Below are 20661 nucleotides of genomic sequence, written 5' to 3' on the forward strand. Positions count from 1 at the left end.
GTGATGTGGTTCCTGGGTTTGGTGCCTGTAGGCTTAATGATGTCGTCTGGATAGAATCAGCTCTGATATGTTTGTGACGGCCAGGAGTGGAGTATCAAGGCCTGAATGTAAATCCAGTTAGCACACAGAGTGGCTGGGTTCACAGCACACGTAATTGCATTTTCCGTCTGTGAAGCCCCCAGGGCCTCGCAGGGCACAGCCTGTTTAACCATGACTATGACCAGCTACCAGACCTGAGCACCCACTGCGGTTTTAGGGAAAGATGTGTGTCAGATTTTGACCAAATGTCTCCAGAAAGATGCTATGCAGGAAATCACCTGATATTGAAGGGATACAGTTATTCTAGCTTCATCTAAAAAAATATTTGTAATTTGTTATATTTCAGTACCAATATAAAGCCATGATTCTCAAAAAGTATAAGGACAAAGCTGCCTAACATAAGCTGAATTGTTTTGAGCAATAGATGTTAATAGGAGGTTCCCACAATGGGACAGTATGTATTTAAATTTGTTAGTGCAAATGTATGTTAACTGTAGACGCTTTAATGATTTTCTCAGAATTGTGTGTAAATGTATTGCATGTTATGTGTGTTAATGAGACGTTGTTATTAAGGTCGCAGCATCTCAGTGCTGCTGTGTTTGTTACCATGAGAGACAAGAAAATCACAGCTCATATTACCAGCGTTCATCTTCCACTGACACGCTCCCTATACACATATAAATGCACTTTTCATGACCTCCTCTGATACCCAAATGACAGCGATATTTCTAGTCAGCCAGGCTCTGTGTGTGTGCGTTAGCAGTGAGATTCATTTAAGATGGACATTGATGGATTCATTTCATAAATCAGTTATGATGGGATGTTGTCATCGGTCTTCTGCTTCACTGGTGGTTAAACATAGAAAATTGGAAAATATAGAAAGGGAGGGATACACGTGTGTGTGTGTGTGTGTCTGAGGGAAGATTTAATTTAAATATGAGTGTGCTTTTGTTGGTGTTAGCCAAAGTTTTTGTGCTTTTTTTTTAAACTTATTTATATATACAGGTCCTTCTCAAAAAATTAGCATATTGTGATAAAGTTCATTATTTTCTGTAATGTACTGATAAACATTAGACTTTCATATATTTTAGATTCATTACAACACAACTGAAGTAGTTCAAGCCTTTTATTGTTTTAATATTGATGATTTTGGCATACAGCTCATGAAAACCCAAAATTCCTATCTCAAAAAATTAGCATATCATGAAAAGGTTCTCTAAACGAGCTATTAACCTAATCATCTGAATCAACTAATTAACTCTAAACACCTGCAAAAGATTCCTGAGGCTTTTAAAAACTCCCAGCCTGGTTCATTACTCAAAACCGCAATCATGGGTAAGACTGCCGACCTGACTGCTGTCCAGAAGGCCATCATTGACACCCTCAAGCAAGAGGGTAAGACACAGAAAGAAATTTCTGAACGAATAGGCTGTTCCCAGAGTGCTGTATCAAGGCACCTCAGTGGGAAGTCTGTGGGAAGGAAAAAGTGTGGCAGAAAACGCAGCACAACGAGAAGAGGTGACCGGACCCTGAGGAAGATTGTGGAGAAGGACCGATTCCAGACCTTGGGGGACCTGCGGAAGCAGTGGACTGAGTCTGGAGTAGAAACATCCAGAGCCACCGTGTACAGGCGTGTGCAGGAAATGGGCTACAGGTGCTGCATTCCCCAGGTCAAGCCACTTTTGAACCAGAAACAGCGGCAGAAGCGCCTGACCTGGGCTACAGAGAAGCAGCACTGGACTGTTGCTCAGTGGTCCAAAGTACTTTTTTCGGATGAAACCAAATTTTGCATGTCATTCGGAAATCAAGGTGCCAGAGTCTGGAGGAAGACTGGGGAGAGGGAAATGCCAAAATGCCTGAAGTCCAGTGTCAAGTACCCACAGTCAGTGATGCTGGTGTTGGTCCACTGTGTTTTATCAAGGGCAGGGTCAATGCAGCTAGCTATCAGGAGATTTTGGAGCACTTCATGCTTCCATCTGCTGAAAAGCTTTATGGAGATGAAGATTTCATTTTTCAGCACGACCTGGCACCTGCTCACAGTGCCAAAACCACTGGTAAATGGTTTACTGACCATGGTATTACTGTGCTCAATTGGCCTGCCAACTCTCCTGACCTGAACCCCATAGAGAATCTGTGGGATATTGTGAAGAGAAAGTTGAGAGACGCAGGACCCAACACTCTGGATGAGCTTAAGGCCGCTATCGAAGCATCCTGGGCCTCCATAACACCTCAGCAGTGCCACAGGCTGATTGCCTCCATGCCACGCCGCATTGAAGCAGTCATTTCTGCAAAAGGATTCCCGACCAAGTATTGAGTGCATAAATGAACATAATGGCCATTCTTTTATTGGTCGGATGAAATATGCTAATTTTTTGAGATAGGAATTTTGGGTTTTCATGAGCTGTATGCCAAAATCATCAATATTAAAACAATAAAAGGCTTGAACTACTTCAGTTGTGTTGTAATGAATCTAAAATATATGAAAGTCTAATGTTTATCAGTACATTACAGAAAATAATGAACTTTATCACAATATGCTAATTTTTTGAGAAGGACCTGTGTGTGTGTGTATATGTGTGTGTGTTTTGTGTGTATGTATGTGTATATATATATATATATATATATATATATATATATATATATATATATATATATATATATATATATATATATATATATATATATATATATATATATATATATATATATATATATATATAAAACATAATAATAAATAAAACATATAATATTTTATTTATTTACTTATTTACTTACATTTTATTTATTTATTTATTTATTGTGCTGTCTTATGCCTAGGGATAATAGAGCTTGTCTGTGATTGGCTGAAGCTCAGCCAATGTTTGTTCAGCAGGTGATTGGCTAGGTCGACCTCAGTGTGTTGTATGGCAGATATTGTTCTGTCACAAGACAACCATGTCACTTCTTCCCTGAAGCTTGTTGATTCTGTGACTCATCGTTTCTTGCAAACACGGCATTATGCCTCTGATAAAGGCAGCTGTCTCATGCACACTTTTAAATCATGGTGGAAACTTCTTTTGTTTTTATACTGAGATAATAATATATATTTGTCCCCTACTCATAAACCTAACATTTACAGAAACGTTTCCAGGAAATTTTCATTTATACATTAATTAATAAAAACCGACCTAGTCACATAGTCTTGTACATAGGTTTCTCAAGTCTGAGTGTCCAACTTAGCCATCTCAGGTGAGTTCAAACATTCGGTTTGATTGTATAAACAGATACAGTGCTAAAAAATGCTGTCCAGATAGGCAGCTTACAAGGTTTTAAAACGCAGCCATGTATTGTCATCTTTCATGCTAGTTCAGCATCAGTATGCCTTGAACTTTTGTAGATGTACAAAAGAGCTGCTAGAAATGGCTCTCAGTGAGTCAGAGGAAGTTTGTTAATGCCAGCAGAGGAGCGTTGAGCTACAGATGAGCTCAGTGGATTAGACTCCATAATAAACCACAGCTCAGCTCCGAGATGACTGAGGAACTCTGCCAGTCAGTCAGGTCTGTGGGATTTACTAACGGATTTCATGAGGAGAGAGAAATGAAAGAGGACTTTGTTTGATTAGGTTAGTAGGGTGATTAAAGCGGACTTTAATGACCAGGTATTACAAAACAGGTGATGAGAAGCCCACTTTTAATTTGACACGCAGTGTGTCATCCTATAGCCATTATTATGGAAGCTCTTATGTAGTTTTATTAACATGCACACTCACACAGGCGTGCGCTCTGTTCCACAACAGTTCCTACCATCAAGAATGAGCCTGTGATGCCTTAAAATGCTGTCTTCGTAGGCAGCTAGTTTTTTGAAAGAGAACGAGAGATGCCCCTCTCTGAGTTAACGGCTGCATTAATCTGTTGGGCAGTGTCATTTGTCAGTTTGCCTCATTATCTGCTGGTCTCAATCCTCTTACAGAGCTCTCAGTTAAATGACTAATAATCTTGTGGATTTACGACATAATGAGATTCCTGAGTCGGAGCCGCTCTTTTTCCAGCTTGGGAGGGCAGCGGGAAGCCCTCTTTCTGGACACATTTGTCTTCTTCCTTCTCCTGTTGTCTCCATCTCTCTCTGTCGCTGTAGGGAGTGTGTTAAAGCACGCTCTGTTCTGGGCCGCTGAGACATGGTGCAGAATTCACAGTCATGTGTTAGCGATGGCAGAGAGCACACATCCTCTACACCAGCGGAGTGCGCTATTCATAGACTCGCTCGCTGCATCTAACAGGAAGTGCGTGGAATATATGGATGATGCAATTCCTGATTTAATTCTGAAGTTTTTTTTTTTTTTTTTATTATCTGATTTGATTTTTTTTATTCAATTTTAAATTTGGATTCAATTTGATTCATTTGGATGTATCTCTTATAGTTATATTGTCTATTCTGGTTATACTCTCAGCTGATAAATTATACAGAGAACCTTCTACTTTTACAAAACATTGCAGTTGCAGTTCAGTTTCCGTTCAGAACACGTGACTTTACAATGGTTCTTTAAAATGACTGGTTTAAATGAATCCTTTGTTTGTGAATCAGTTAACACTGGTTCTGCTAAAAAACAACACTTTATTAAGAGTGATGATGATAATTATTGAACATTTATTTTTAGTTGTTATTATTAACCTTTTATTTTAAGTTATTATTAACAATAATCGTTGTTGTTCATAATATATTCAATGTACAGTGAAAACAATGAAATATGCTGATTTTGTCTGTTAAAATACTTTCACAAATTGAAGTTTGGTGTTTGGAAAACCTGTTTGAAAGCAGTCATTATTTTTGCCTTTATGTTTGGTGAACCTATTGGCACAGACATGACACACTTGACCTTTAAGGTTAATGATTTAAGCACAATCTAGAGATGTGAATTTAATTTTTGACTTGAGGGTCGAGTCTTGATTTGGCCAAAAATGTTCCAGACTAACCTAGCAACACACTCACAGTGCCTTAGCAATAGCATTGCAACACCCTGTCAAGTATGCTAGCATTATAGCAGTGAGTTTTGCATGGGCAGGCACCACTCTCATATTCTTCAGAAAATGTGAAAATCTTGTATTATCAGTATTATTATTAAAAGAGAGGTGTGCAGACAGATGGCTCTACTTCTGCCCTAAAAATAGGCGCTTTTCACATCATGTGGTGATAGGGTTTATGCCTAGCTGAATGGAGGAAGTATGAACACGCACACACATTCGTACTTGCACATAAGATTATATATTTCATCTGTCAGTTGGTCTTATTAATTTCTTCTTTTTTTATCAGTCATGTGTGCCTGTTACATACAGATCTGATGCTTTGTGAAAGCTCTTCCCTTCACAGTCTGTGATTTCCCCCCCCCCCACACACACACACACGCACACATATATACAGAACGAGGCACAGACCTTTCCACAAGCGCAACAAGCACTTTCATAAATGGGAAGAAAACCCGTCATATCAGAGGGGAAAATTTCACGGGCGGCTCCTAAACCCTTATCATTTTCTAAAGGTAATGAGTCAATCTCCCTCTCTGCTCACCAAGGCCTAACCAGCAGTCTCTCAGGCCCCCTATGCTAAGGCAGGCGCTCTATCACAATGCCTGATAATTTACCTCTTCATAACTGTGAAATGGAGGAAGAGAATTCAGGTGTGCAGCCGGGTAGAAATGGGGGGCTTTGTGGTGGCACCGAGACCAGCTGACAGGCATCATGTGTGCGTGACGAGAGAACCTCAGACTTGCACACGGCTTTGCCATCGTGCCATCTGGAGCTCTCTTCCAAAGGATGCCCTCTGTCAGTCGCAACCTCCTGGTCTCTATCTTTCACCTATTGCTTTGTCTTTCTCTAATAGCTGTAAATGTAGCTATCCTTTTTAAGCCATTCAGAGGACTGCTTTTTTTCTTTCTTTCTCACATTTTCTTAGAAAAGTCTAAGATATTTTCTGTAAATCCTGGTCAAAATATTACTGTAAGAGCCTTAGGATGGAGAAATCTGAGGGCGATATTAGATACGGTTTAAATGGATGTGCTTTTAGACAGCGGAGCCTAGTGAAAGATATTTTTCATCTAGTCTTTCTCAAAATGTGTCAAAAGGCCAGTTTAAGACTTTATTTGCAGAGCTGTGATGAGTAATTGAACTCTTAATGTGTTCAAGCGCTTATTGTAACATAAGTCAATGTTTCTCTGAATGTAAACATTTACATTCAACTTAAATTTGTCCTTCCGTTAATTGCCCATTAATACCAAAAGTTTGCCCTGTACTTGCACATTCATTTGAGACCGTTCCAAAATTGTGCACTTTGACTATGAACCCAGCAGGCTTTTCATTTTTTCTCCTCCCTATTTTTCGAGCTCCCAGTCTCTGTGATGAATTTTATTCATGTTATTCATTTCCATTGTGCCTAATACCTAAATTGTCATTAGTGGCCAATAGGATTTTAAGAATTATTTGTTCTCCTTGTACACTCTAAGATGTCAATTTGGGTTGGAGTATTTAATCATATCAGGTGCCTCTGTAAAAAAAAAAAACAAAACAAAAAAAAAGCAGTAGATAATTCAGTCTAGAATTTACTTCTGGGTAGTTTGAGAAAACACTGACAATAAAATAACTCTGAAATGCTGAAATGACCTTACATCCCCTCGCAAAAAGTTTACCACCTGAATGGGCGTCATGACATTCTTGATTTAGTTTTTCTGCATTGTTTTGAACAAATCGTTTGTGTCATGTGTCCAAATTATTTCACGTAAATGTCACTGCGATATCCGTAAGAATGTTCCAGAAAGATAAAAAGTTTGACAGAACTTCAAAACACAGCAAGCAGTAAACATGCTGATGGATGAGTGCTGACAACAGAACAAGAGCGAAGTGCTTAAATATGAGCCATGATTCACTGCGACCGGTCACTCTGCTCTTATATAAATGTTATAGTCAAATCTTCTCAATCTTAAAACACCGTCTCACTCTCGAGTCTGACTGAAATGGAAAAAAAGGCCCATTTCTTTCTTAAAAAATAAAAACACCACTGTGGTGAGGCCAGTAATGATGTCATCTGTCATTCGTCCTGCCTGACCGCTCTGGACCTATCGGCTGTCATCTAAACTGTGATTGACAGTAGTCATCCACTAGTGACAAGTCATCAATCAAAGCAAAAGAAAACTGAGGTCTCCGGGCCGTATCCATGGAGACAGGAATGGCAGAGGGTCCTCGCCTTCCCAGCTCTTACATCTTCGGTTCGGCTCTGTTCGGTTTGTTTCCCATCAACTCCACAGCGCCTCTCCTTCTCTCAAGTGCTAATTGGCAGTAAACAGTAAAATGCACTAGCTGAAGTTGACGTCCCAGGATGAGCGCTCTCGGCACATCTTTATCCCGCTGTGTGTGACGAAATGCCACATTTTGCAGATGTGTACATGTGTGTTCTGGTGAACCTCTCTGCAAGTCTCTTTGCTTTCTGTTTGAGTTAATGTACAAACTATTACCAGTTTAATGATGGTTTCTTTTTTAATCTCAGCAGATTATTTTTTTATATAGATCAATTAAAATAGAGGAATGCCATTCTATCCATAAATTTTATTGAACACCTGGAAAGTGTTAATTAGGGCCCGAGCAGCGATTTTGGACCCTTTTGGAATTGTTCAGTTTCTTCTTCTCCAAAATGAAGCTAATTTTTGAGGACCTTAACCTGCTCAAACTCATAAAACTTAGCACACACACCAGAAGTGGCGAAAGTTTACGTCTGATATGGGTTTCAACGAAGTGGGTTTACAATGAAGTGCCCCTCAAGCTGTGTTTCACATACATGTACGAAATTCGGTAGACACAAGTAAAACACCAATAACTACAAAAATGTCTCTTGGTACGAAGTCCGAAACCCAACAGGAAGTCTGTTATTTTCAATTTTCTCTGCACGTTTTGTGCCATTTTGCCATTTCAGGCATTGTATTTAAACAAATTCCTCCTAGAGATTTAAACAGATCAACACCAAATTTGGTCAGTGTAATCTAAAGCACTTTGTGACATTAAATTGCGAATATCTTGAGATTTTGTTGAAGGGTATGTCAGTGGCAGCTTGACAAACTTTGTTGTTTTGCCATGAAATAGGAAGTTGTTATAATTCAGGCATACAATATCTGATCTGCCCCAGACTTTACATGTTTGATAAGAGTCCTGTCCTGAACACATGCCCATGCACATATTCAGTTATAGTCATAGCACCACCAGCTGGCAGCAGGAAGTGGCATGTTTTGCGCTCTAATGAACTCCTCCTACAGATTTAATGGCATCAACATTATATTTGGTCAGTCTACTCTAAAGGCCTTTGCAATGTTTAATTGTGAAGATCTTAAGTTTTCGTTGAAGGGTGTGTCCATGGCGGCGTGACAAAGTTCGATGTTTTACCATGGAAAAGTTGTTGTAACTCAGCCATAAAAATGTCCAACCAGCCCCAGAATTCACATGTTCGATAAGAGTCCTGGTCTGAACACATCTAAAGGCAAATATTCTGAATTATAGCGCCACCTGCTGGCAACAGGAAGTTTGGCACATATAAATGACTTTGACATTATTCCTCCTATATTTGTCATACAAACGTCAACACTGCTTGCAGCTTTAATTTTCAATGAGATTTGACAGTATGAACCTTTGCGATGAGACACAGTTGAGGCAAGTTCATCTTTTTTGCATCCAATGTTGTAGTCAGTGTGAACACGCCTTAAGAGAGACATAAATTAATCAAAGTCTCTCTCCACACATAGTCTAACTTCTCTGTTTCTTTATTTGCAGCTGACCCGTGTCCCAGTGGAGGCCTGTGAGCAGTACTCATCCTGTAAAGAGTGTCTGGGATCTGGAGATCCTCACTGTGGTTGGTGTGTACTTCATAGCATGTGAGTACAACCCTCCTGCACTGTCCTGTATGTACAGGTAGACAAACTCCTGAGGATCATACAAAGGACGTATAGTATGTGTACTAGATGTTGTTTAAAGGGATAGCCCCCCCAAAAATGAAAATTCTGTCATTATTTACTCACTTCTTTGGACTGTGGAATGTAAGATATTTTGAAGAATGTTGGTAACCAAGCAGTTTTGGTTCCCATTGACTTCCATTATACAGTGAAAGTCAGTGGGGTAGCCAACATCTTTCAAAATATATTTTTGTGTGTTCTGCAGATGAATGAAATGTACATTTATATGGATATGGAATGACACAATTTTAATTTTTGGGTGGATTATCCATTTAAGAGGCATGTGGGGTGATATATTCTCATTTAGAGTAATTCAAGTAAGTCACATTTAAGTAAGTGTGTGGCCTTAAGAGTTGAGGAACAGCTCTCTTCACCACCTCACATTTTTCCCACTAATGGATCTCAGACACGTGCACACACATGGAAACACAAACACAAATACTTGTACACGGCCACCTTTCCACCCACTGTGTAGAAAGCGAGGGTGATGGATGCTTCAGGCCCTCAAGGGATGGCCACATTTCCCACACCACTGTAAATTGAAAATTGGATTCTTGTCCTCTTTTGAGGACCCCAGAGGAGTGTGTGTGTGTGGCATGGTGAGCTCAAGCTTTCTCACATCCCAGCAGCTCCATATTCAATGACGTCTAGATTTTAAAACACTCTACGCACACATGCACACATCACCTGTGCCACTAAGGAGCGACAGGGCCAGAGAGGGTCTAGCAGACATTGGTATTATTTCAGACCAAAAGCAACGCTACACTCTTAAGCGCAGACGAAAAAGAGGGAGAGTGAGGAAAGTAAAGAGATGTGTAGAGATTCAGGGCTTATCTCTTTGTTTCTCTCAGGGCTTTTGAGTGCTCTAGACACTACAGGGGCCATGGGCATGGCGTTTGCCACATGGCTGCCCAAGGTCAGGCATGCTTAAAATCTCACACTCATCTGTCTCTCACGTTTTCTCTTGCTTTCTCTTGCTTTTGTAAAAGCGAGAGCTGCATTAGTGCTGGACAGTGAGACAGGTGCTCAAATGGCCTTTGCATGTATAGTTTCCTCCTGAGATGTTTGATAGTTTCGGTCTTAAGCTTTGTTGCGTAACGTCAGCTCTAGAGCACTTCCTGATCCAGACGATGTTTAAAGGATGACTACAGGTGAATTGAGACACTTTGTACTTCTTGTAGTAAACATTAGCATACTCCATTATTTTTTAAATTTTATTTAGCCATTTAGAAATTTTTATTATTTTGCTTTTTTTTTTTTTCATCGATCATAACATTTTAATCATGTAATATTCGTTCAGTCGTCTTAACCATTTATCCTTTTAGTCATTTTAGACATTTAGCTATTTATTTAGCTAATTGGAAATTTTATTATATTTAATGTATCACATAATTGTATTTTTATTAATGATTTAATTAATACTTCTTTACCAATTTTAGCTATTTATTTGGCAGTATTTTTTATCATATTTAAGTCACATAATTTATGTATTATTTATTAGCCATTTAAATATTTATTTAGCTGTTTATTCATGTAGCCACTTCGGTTTCATTCGGTTATTTATTTAAATCATTGGGGGGTTTTTTACTTACTTTTTGGCCCAGAATTGTTTTTAATATTTGATTACTAAATACAAATCACATAAAAAATGACTGTCTTAAACACCTTTGACTTGTGAATTCACAACATGTAAGACAAATAGAGGATATACACTTCACAGATTTACCTATTGATTGAGGTGCAGTTGAAGACAGGTGTGCAGTGTATGTTTTTATACTATTTGAATTTTGTCCAATTTGTTGTATTTTGTTGTAAATGATGTTATCAGTTTTGGATTGAGTCCTGTATTCGGACTGCAGGAGCAGGCTGATCAACTTGCCATGACGTCCATGAAGGAAGGAGGTCATTTGTGACTGAAAGCTGTGCAGCTAGAGAGAGAGCTGCCTCTTTCTCTCCTTCACTCTGTCATTTTTCTCTGTCCTCTGGCAGCAGAAACAGTGTCAAGTGTACACAGGACACAATGCTAATAAAAACAGCAGCAGTTTGTTGTTTAGCCTCAGGTGGTAGAAGGGCCAGCAACTGTTTCTAGCTGCTCTGATCGTTTAATTTTGTCAGTGTAACTCAAAGTGCAAAGCGTATCAGGGCAGGCACAGAAACTGATGATAAATGAAGTAAAAGCTAAAAATAATTCATTTTAAAAATGTTTTAACGAGAACTGGAATTATTAATAATTGCCTAATAATTGCCTAATCTTACTAGACCATAACACTACCTCTGCTAACTCATACAATTACTCTTCCTCTTAGGAGAAAATCCCAGTTACCATAGTTACCATGGATTTCTATAGAGGAACATGAAGAGGAATATCTGGCTATTTATGGAAAGAAATACAAGTTTTTGTGCATTTTTTTTGGGGAAAAAAATCCCAAAAACATTAATAGTGTTCAGCACCAAATTCAAGTATGTTTGCTTAGAAACAGGAAATTTTAGGTATCATTCATGTCTGTAACAAAACCTCTGAGGTACCAGTTTAACACCAGGGTTAGAGGTTTGTTCAGATCACTCAAGGAAGCCATTAGCTCTTTTTCCTGTCTCTGTCTCTCTCATGATTCTCCCGACACATCAAATAGCATGAAACAGTCTAATGGCACAAAGCAACAGTTTCAGAGGGATGTTTTGTTTTAAGTGAGGTCAATATGTTGGCCAACAGAGCATAAATATAGTAATCTAGACTGCTGGAGAACAGGACTCTGTGATGAGACTGATCACTCCAGTCCTCAAGAGGGATGCAAAAGTCAACAGAGTTCCACACAATCACTAGAGAGAGAAGGAAAACAACACGCCAAAGGAATGGATGGATGGCTAGGCTTATTTGCTCAACTCGCACTACTATTGATCATGGGGAAAATGGAGCAGAGGGGTTAAGGGTCAGGGGGTCCATTTGAGTGTGTTTGTGTATAATCCATTTGAGAAGATTGTGTGTCACTAAATTAACAATGCATAAACTCAGTCTCAGGATGCTTGGCTCTGACCTTCAGTTTGTGGACTGGATCACCATACAAACCCTCAGACCCTCTGTTTTTTTTCTCTTTTACCACTGGTGAACAGTGTAAACTAATGCTAAATTTTGATTCCTTGAAAGTTTAAATGCAATGGGCATTAAAACATACAACAAATTCACTTACTAAGATGAATTCAGTTGTGTCGGGGAGGTGAGAAAGAAGTAAATCTGAAGTCTTGAATACAAAATGGCCTCCATGCATCTTTCAACTGAATGTGAGTTATAAGACAAACCTGAGGCAACAACAATACCTTTTAAATATATTTTTATAGCTATGAGACTGTCTGATTGGGAAAGCAAGGGATAAAAGACAAATATCTGTGAGTTTCTGTTTAGTTTAAGAGCCTCTCTGCAAGTTTGTTGTTCCCAATCAACCTTCAGATAACCTTCCCTCTCGCTGTCAACACAGGAACAAAGCCGCCTGCTCCAGACTTCTGTTTACCCAGAAGATCTCCAGTAGAGTCTGTTAGACTTGGAAAACAGGACCAGAGAGGCAAAAATCAATAACTCTAGGAGAGGGGGAGGGCGCTCCCCGAGTTTAAATGTTCAGATGTGTAATTTATGAAGCCGGTTTGTTTACTTGTTAAGGCTTTCATTATTTTCCCATCTGAACCCTCTCTGCCCCTTTGACTTGGAGAGGATCATTTGTTTGTTTATGAGAGAAGAGGGAGGGATTTTTTTCATGTGAGAAAAGACCATTAGTATTGTTGTATATTCTAGACCCACACAAAGGAACACATTTTTATACTTATTTATAAAAAATCGAATTAGGGAACAAGTAAAATTAAATAAATAAATAATGTGCTGTTGCAATCAGCATAGAGAATTTTGTGAATGAAGGATGTTTGCATTCTGTCAATCTGTGGAGTTTATAGTATTCATTTAATTTTATAATCCCAGATTGAGTGGAAAACGTATTCACCACAGTTTAACAACATTACATCCATCCTTGACGATCTCACTAGTTCCCGAGGGCTGCAATGAATAACTCCCCTGACTGCATTACAAATGTCTTGGAAACATTGCCAGAATGTTTTGCAGGCAGTCATTTTGCATAGGGTGTAAATGAGCAGCGATTGTGATGCTTTGGAATGGCGTGGAGAAGGATAGGCTGTAAATCATAATTAAGACCGGGAAAATAAGACTGTCAGATTTCCGTCTCTTTTTTCGAAGGCTGACAGGCTGAGACGGGAGCCGATTGACAGAGATGCAAATTCATATCTTTATGTATCTTTATTAGGATGGGTATGAGATGGATATTATTTTAGGGCATATCAAGAATATCAATATGTCTCTATCCATCAGTATCTTTGACAGCTTGTTACTGAGGCTTTATGAGAGATGAGATCATTGTTTAAAACTGTAATGGCCACGGTGTCCTTCAGGAACAAACTTTACAGATTGCATCCACAAGTAAATAGGATTTATGGTTTTATTATTTTATTTATTTATTAGTTTGTTTGTTAATTTCATATTTTAAATGTATTATTTAGCGTTTTTATTTTTCAAAATAAGGTATCGGGTAAAAACATTAAACCTTTACCAATAATACTTACATTACAAAAAAACACGCGAGTAATGATTTTTACAACCTGATCTCACGACTAAAACGTATCTGTGGAAACTTTTTGGCAAAGCGCTTACCAATAAGTACTGTACATATCACTGCCGTTTCCAACAGAAATTAACACTAGAGGTGGTAAAACAGTGAGCACTTGTAATGGTTTTCGTACACAGTTATGATTACAGCTTCATATGTTTTGCTTTCTGGACGTAACTGTCACAATCCACAATGACACAGGGAACGAGGAGGCGAGGAACAACTTCAAAAAACAAACTTTTAATAACAGAACTCAGGAATCGCTGGAGATACAGAAACACATGAGAAACGCATGGCTTATAAGGGCAGACTAAACTAAATGATTAACAACACAGGGCTGGGAACTAATTAACTGATAAATACATGTAACGAGGACAGGAACAGGAAGACCAAATATGGGTGCGAGAGGAGGGGAAACACGAGACACAGAGAGACAAAGTCTGACATTACACCCCCCTCCGGAAGGCGCATCCACGCGCCATACACCATCCAATGGGGAGGGGGGGTGGGCGCTCTGGAGGCCTCCAGGGATCAGGGGGCAGGGCTACCGGCCTCCACAGCGGCGCCCGTTCCGGGAGCCATGGCTTAGCAGGGAGCTTGGGCGGCCACGGTGGGTCTGCCTCTGAGACCGCGGCCCCAGCCCCTGCCTCGGTCTCTTCGGACTGGACAGGAACAGGAAGACCAAATATAGGCACGAGAGGAGGGGAAACACGAGACACAGAGACAGTAACAAGCTTGCTTGGGTAGCTCAGCCGGCACAGAAAATCCCATGAAAAACATGACTCGCGATGAAAGAGCTCAAAGATGAGATATCGACAAACAAGCTAAATGGTTTTACGTCACATTCAGGTAGGTTTAGGTGTAGTGCAGATGGTTTTATTTTAATTTATTTTAAAACGTCATGGAGCGCTAGAGTTATAGCGCCACTCAATGGACATTTCAAGTCAGAACTGTGGTGACGCATACAAAACCAACGTCACATAAAATGTACCATATGTACTAAGGATGTGCATCTCCATAACTGAGGCCGATGCGATGCGCATCTCGATGCATAGCCAACGTTATAATACATTGAAGATACATATGAAGCAGCTTGCGATACGATATGATTCACCCCTATTACGATGCAGTGCGATTCGATTCAACATAATGCGATTCGATGCAATACGATGCAATGGAAAAAGTATGATCGCTTTTATTTCTTTGGTTCAGACAGACAGCAAATCATAAATTAACTTGTGTCTTCTGACTATTAACGCCTCAAGGCCTGTTTCATAAAACAAGTTTACCAAATAGGCCAGGCTTATTTCAGTTAGTCTGACTCACTGTCAAATGATTTGGTTCCATAAAGTAAATTTAACAAAGATCAACCTCAGTCACAAACTATCATAGCCATGCATCCTTTCTCTCTGGTTTTATAACAGCTGTAACCTTTCATAGTTAGAACAGATAGCATTAGAACATTACAATCTAACATCGCTCTTTAAAGCATTAACAATCACTAAATTAAAACTACATTTTCTCTGCTATAAGAAACACATTAACTCATCTGAGCTTAGTAATTAGAACTGTATTAGCTTACATTTTATTTACCCATTACAATAGTCCCTTTACAGTTACTGCTATCATAAAAATACACATGTAGGTTTAAAATTCTACAAAAGACACGTTTAATGTTCAACAATGAATATTTTAGCAAAATGTATATTTGACTCAAAATTATTGCGCTCCGCCTGTTTAGCATGCATGCGCACAGCAGTGCTCATTGCTCTCGCGTAAGCCTCACCCACTCCTGACAGAAAAATGGATATATTTGCATGACTTTCTAACACTTGCAGATGAAAAATATACTCGTGACATGTCAGTTATGCACTGAGGAAAACACAACGTCTCAAATGCATTGAACAGCACATATATAGTCGCTGTTTGCCATGGTGGATCGATTTGATCGGTGATCGACATTAAGGGCTTCTTAAGAATAACAGTCCACAAATTAGTTAGATTGTGTGAGTTTAATTTGTCATTTATGGAACCGCTTTAGCCCTGATTGATTTGTTAGGTTATTTGAAGTCAGGTTTAATCCCCGCTTTTCCTCAGGTCTCCATAGTGTTGTTGTGATTCGTCATATTCACACGCAGCGGTGATGAGAGAATGCACTTGAGAAACAGTTTCGAGAGGAGAAATCAATCTACATATAAAATATTGGTCACAGAATATTGGTCACTTTCTATACAAAAGTGTAGCGCATCCACTAGTAATTATTACTACCCCTGGAGTGCTGTCAATCGATTAAAAAAAAATTTATGAATCGCACATTTTTCTGAAATTAATTGCGATTAATCCCACCTAACATTAACGTTTTACATTAGGGCTGTCAGCGTTAATTGTACGCATTAATATTTTTTTAACGCAAATTAATTGTTTGATAAGGTTTGACCCCAACTTCTTGCCTTCATCGCAGCGCGGAAGGTATCTATCCAATGTGCACACTATCCATCCTATATTCTATGTGATATTAGTAATTTTCAATACTATTTAGGGCAGATAGGGTGGATAGTATGCACATTGGGACGCAGAGATTTTGTGATTTATGAGGCGCCGGTCTAGACAAAAGTGAAGCGAACGCGGAGAGAGAGAGTGAGTGTGTCCGAGAGAGAGAGAGAGAGAGCGACATAGATATGTATACTCGTATGTAATAAGGGTACAGCGAACCAGTGTTGCCAGGGTCACGGTTCTCCTGCACAATTGGGCTATTTTGAAAATACAGTTGCGGGAAAAATTACAGAGCCGTGGGTTGCGATTTTTTTTTTTGGGCTACTTTTATAATGTACCGCGGCCGCCCAAAGTGTACACATGTGATCGCAAAAGGAAGTTATTACAAACACTCGATGGTGGTTTAAAGTGAGTTCTGAGTAAAAGTGTACTATTAATCTCATAAATTGTCTTATAGCATGACGCTAATATTAGCTCTAATGCACCTGCAGAACAGGTCCAATTTTTCTTCATAATTCATTTTGTCATAATACTTCATGCAAGGTCACAAGAAAATGTTTTGTTGTATTTATTTAGAAATACTTTTGATAATAGTTGGGTAAATGTATACTGGGATTGAAGCGATGTGGCTTGGTAAACGTTTTATTGCCAGTATAAAGGCGGATAATGGCTGAAAAAAAAAGAAGGATTATGTCTCATTCCTGGCGGAGATGTGAAAGGTTCTGTTTCCTTTAACTAGTTTGTCATGCATTTCTTTATTTCAACACATTTACAGGTAAATCCTAGTATTTTAAATTTGCGATTAATCATGATTAATCACAGTCCATGACTGTGATTTAACACGATTAAAAAATTTTATCAATTGACAGCACTATTTTAAATATACTTTTATATTGCAATAAATTCACATTCAATCTTCAAATTAATGTACAAACAACATAAAGACAGTATATTTTTTTGTTTAATGGCATCTTTATTTGTATGACTCAAGGCCAGTATCACTGATACCAATTAATACTGATTTCCCTATAAACATGTTTCCCCCTAATATTTAACCATTGACCATAAGGGTGCTTTTCACATCTGTAGTTTGGTTCATTTGGTCCAACGGTGCTCCCAGGAGTAAGCAAAGACAGGAGTAAAATGCAGCAGACAGCACACTGCTATTACATTATTATTACAAATTTCTATGAGGCTCCGCACCTCCTCACAACCCCAAGTTTGTCCACGACCTGCCATGCTAAACTGCAAACTGTCAACAAACACTTCCTCATCCCATTACGCACAGCGCAGCTGACTACGGCAGCTGGTTTAGTCCAAAAATGTGCAGTTCTTTTTGCAGTTGGGTCTGTTTGAGATCTGACCACCTATTCAAGAAGGTCTCGGTACGCTTGTTTGGTCCGCTTTTGGTGTGCACCCGAGTGCGATTGCTGCATTCTCACCTGCCCAAACGAACCGCACCAAGAGGGAAAACGAACTCTAGTGCGATTCAACCGAACTAAATGAGGCAGGTGTGAAAGCACCCTACACTGTAAAAAAAAAAAAAAAAAAAAAAAAAAGTTGAGCCAACTTAAAATTTTAAGGTAACCAGCTTCAGCAGATTTTTGAGTTTTCTCAACTTGCTGTTTTAAGTTTATACAACAAAAAGTTGAGAATCTCCTACAAAAATAAGTTGAGAGAACACAAAAATCTGCAAAGAGCTGGTTGCCTTAATTTTAAGTTGGCTCAATTTTTTTTTTTTTTTTTTTTTTTTTTACAGCGTAAGAGGCATACACTTCTGTACACCTGCCTTTAACCATTAAATAAAATTGACATAACAATTGTAATAGAAATTTCATTCAACAAGTTAATCTGGAATGTAAGAGATTTTGTCAGACCTGGGCAATTTTTAATTTTTTTTTTGAACAATGACACTAAGTAATTACAGCACTTTTTCATGTGGCATTTCTAAAATGATGTAGACTGCACATGCAAATAAACGGTACTATCAACAGGCGCAATTTATTCTTAGTGCTTTCCACCTGGGCCTGTCAAGTCCGTCCTGAGTTGTTTTGGACCCAAAACACGCACGGCACCCTCTGTGCCCAGCAGAGTGGCGTCTCCCCAGGGGGCGGCTCTGTCACCCCTGGTGCTGAACTCCTGAAGAGCCGGGAGGAGGAGTTTTCCGCTGGCTGAGAGAAAGGAACATGCTCCAAAAGTGACGGAAGCATCAGGACAGAACTACAGCCACACTCACGACTGTCAGCAAGATCTCTCAGAGAGCAGGCAGTCCTACACGACTCAACCTATCCCTCACTGTCACCATGCTGTCACCAGAGAAAGAGCAGGAGACACAGAGAGAGAGAATGCAAAGGGGAGAGGGGGTAGAAGACAGCAAGCGGGGTGGCCTGTCCTGGTGTGATAGAGCGTGAACTAGACATGGAGACAGACACACCTGAGAGAGAGAAGGAGAGAAAGCGAGCAGGCACTGATTGAAAAGACAGGAAGTAGATGTGGAGGACGTTAAAGGAATAGTTCAAGCAAAAAAGAAAATTCTGTCATTATTTATTCATCGTCATGTCATTCCAAAGCGCATTGCTGCCTACTTTCCAGAAGCGAAAAGAAATTTAGAAATTCAAATTTGATTTTTTTATTTTTTTTTTAATTATAATAATATTTTGGTTACGCTTTATTTTAAGGTGTCCTTGTTACAGTGTAATTATACATTTAAGTACTGAGTAATATTAATTTACTATATGGTTAGGGTTAGGATTAGTGTTTTGGCTCATGGTTACTTTCATGTAATTATGAATAATTTATTGTTATTTTAATAGTAAGCACATGTAACTTGTGTAACAAGGACACCGTAAAATAGTGTTACCAATATTTATACATATACAATAAAGTCCCATTAATGTTAAATAATGCATTAACCTAACATTAACAAAAAACGAGCATGTTACATTGTATCAATCTTTAACGTTAGTTACTTAGTATACTGCACAAAAGACTCAGTGAATCCATTGATTTAAATGAATAATTCCAACCAAATCACTGAAGTAAATCAAACTTCTCAGCACAAGTTTTATGTTACAAAAATTATATTTGAGGTTTACAATAACCTTTCTGAGCTCCTTTAACAATAGAAACTTATTGTCACAGTGTGATATAGCAACTAAAAAGTGCTGTTAGAATGTACTTCTAAATTTATCTAGTGAAAAATTTCCTTTTCATGATTTCCCAAGTCTTTGAATGGTCTATAAAGCTGTGGGAATAAACACCGCTGTGAATTATGGAAAGAACATTGCGTTCATCACAGCAGGTGTACGGTTTTGAACCAGCACAGGTAGGATATGGAATGAGACACAGTCTTGTGTTCATTGTAGCCTAATTTTACACAGGTTTCAAATGTCATGCGTGTGTTTCTCTTTTCCAAACAGCTCCAGAAACGTGATATGCCAGTTCGCAAACTCTTTGTAATTGCCATTCACCTTGCATTGGCACAGAAGCAAAATGTTTTCATAAATGTTCGACCAGATCAGATTGTTCTCTCTAATTTGAGCGGCACATTGATTTTTCCTCTGGGCACGTGGGACCTGTTGGATCATTCTCTCAGGTGGCTGAAGACCCGCTTGTTTGCCCTTTGTGATAGAGGACAGACTCTCTATCTATAGCACACACACTCTCAAGCTACTCTCCTTTCTTAGGTGGAGTCTTATTGAGTGTGACCTCTTTAAAATGCTTTGTATAACTTTGAAGACAAAGAGTCTAAATGTCCTCACATCCACTCTGCCTTTGTCTTTTTCGGTCATTCTTAGAGGTCTTCCGTGTTCTGTATTTCTTTCTGCTGAAAACTCAGTTGACCCCTGCAGCTGAAAGGAATAAGATCTGTCTGCTCGATCTAAACAGCAAGAGATTAAAAAAAAGAGTTGTAAACGTTCCTCTGAGCTGGATCCTGACAGCCAGAAGGCAGGCACAGGAGACAGATCGGGTGTTAATATGTGCGATGTTTGATCAGATCTGTAGGGGACGTGGTGTTGGAGGAGACTGATAATCTGTTTAATATTAGCAGGGTAAGATGGGTCCCCTGGCCCAGGAGGAACAGGGACAGCAGGGAGATGAGATGAAGGAGCCGGTCTGAGGTGTTTTTGACAGCTCCTGAAATTGCATGCGAGCGCTGCTGCGTCACGGAAAACTTGACGCGTTTATGGCATTGAGATGAATTGTGGGTATTTGTGTGGGTGTGTGCAACTTTGATAGGTAATGCGTCTCTCCAGCTGTGCCGTAGTATGCAGTCGGATGGATTCAAGTCACATGAAAGTGTTTAGAAATGCAGCTCAGATTCTGAGGCCATGCTGCTTTTAGGCAGATTTGGCGTTGAAGTAAATAGTGTTGGGCAAAAGTACAAGAATCCATGGCAGTCTTTGTAGACTGTACTTTCAAACAACCATTAAAGGGATAGTCTACCCAAAAATTAAAATTCTGTCATCATTTACTTCAGTTTTCTATTGATGTCCATGATATTTTTGA

General features: G+C 39.1%; 1 protein-coding gene across 1 annotated transcript in view; it reads left to right on the forward strand.

Moving 5' to 3' along the window:
- Positions 1-20661, forward strand: part of LOC306861089 (plexin-A4-like) — a 224644-nt gene that overhangs the window by 135650 nt on the left and 68333 nt on the right. Inside the window, exon 5 of the mRNA XM_079403167.1 lies at positions 8820-8920. Within this exon, the coding sequence (XP_079259293.1) occupies positions 8820-8920 (101 nt within the window). The remainder of the gene's footprint in view (positions 1-8819; positions 8921-20661) is intronic.

Source organism: Barbus barbus, assembly GCF_936440315.1.
Source record: "Barbus barbus genome assembly, chromosome: 42".
In the NCBI taxonomy this organism is placed as follows: Eukaryota; Metazoa; Chordata; class Actinopteri; order Cypriniformes; family Cyprinidae; genus Barbus; species Barbus barbus.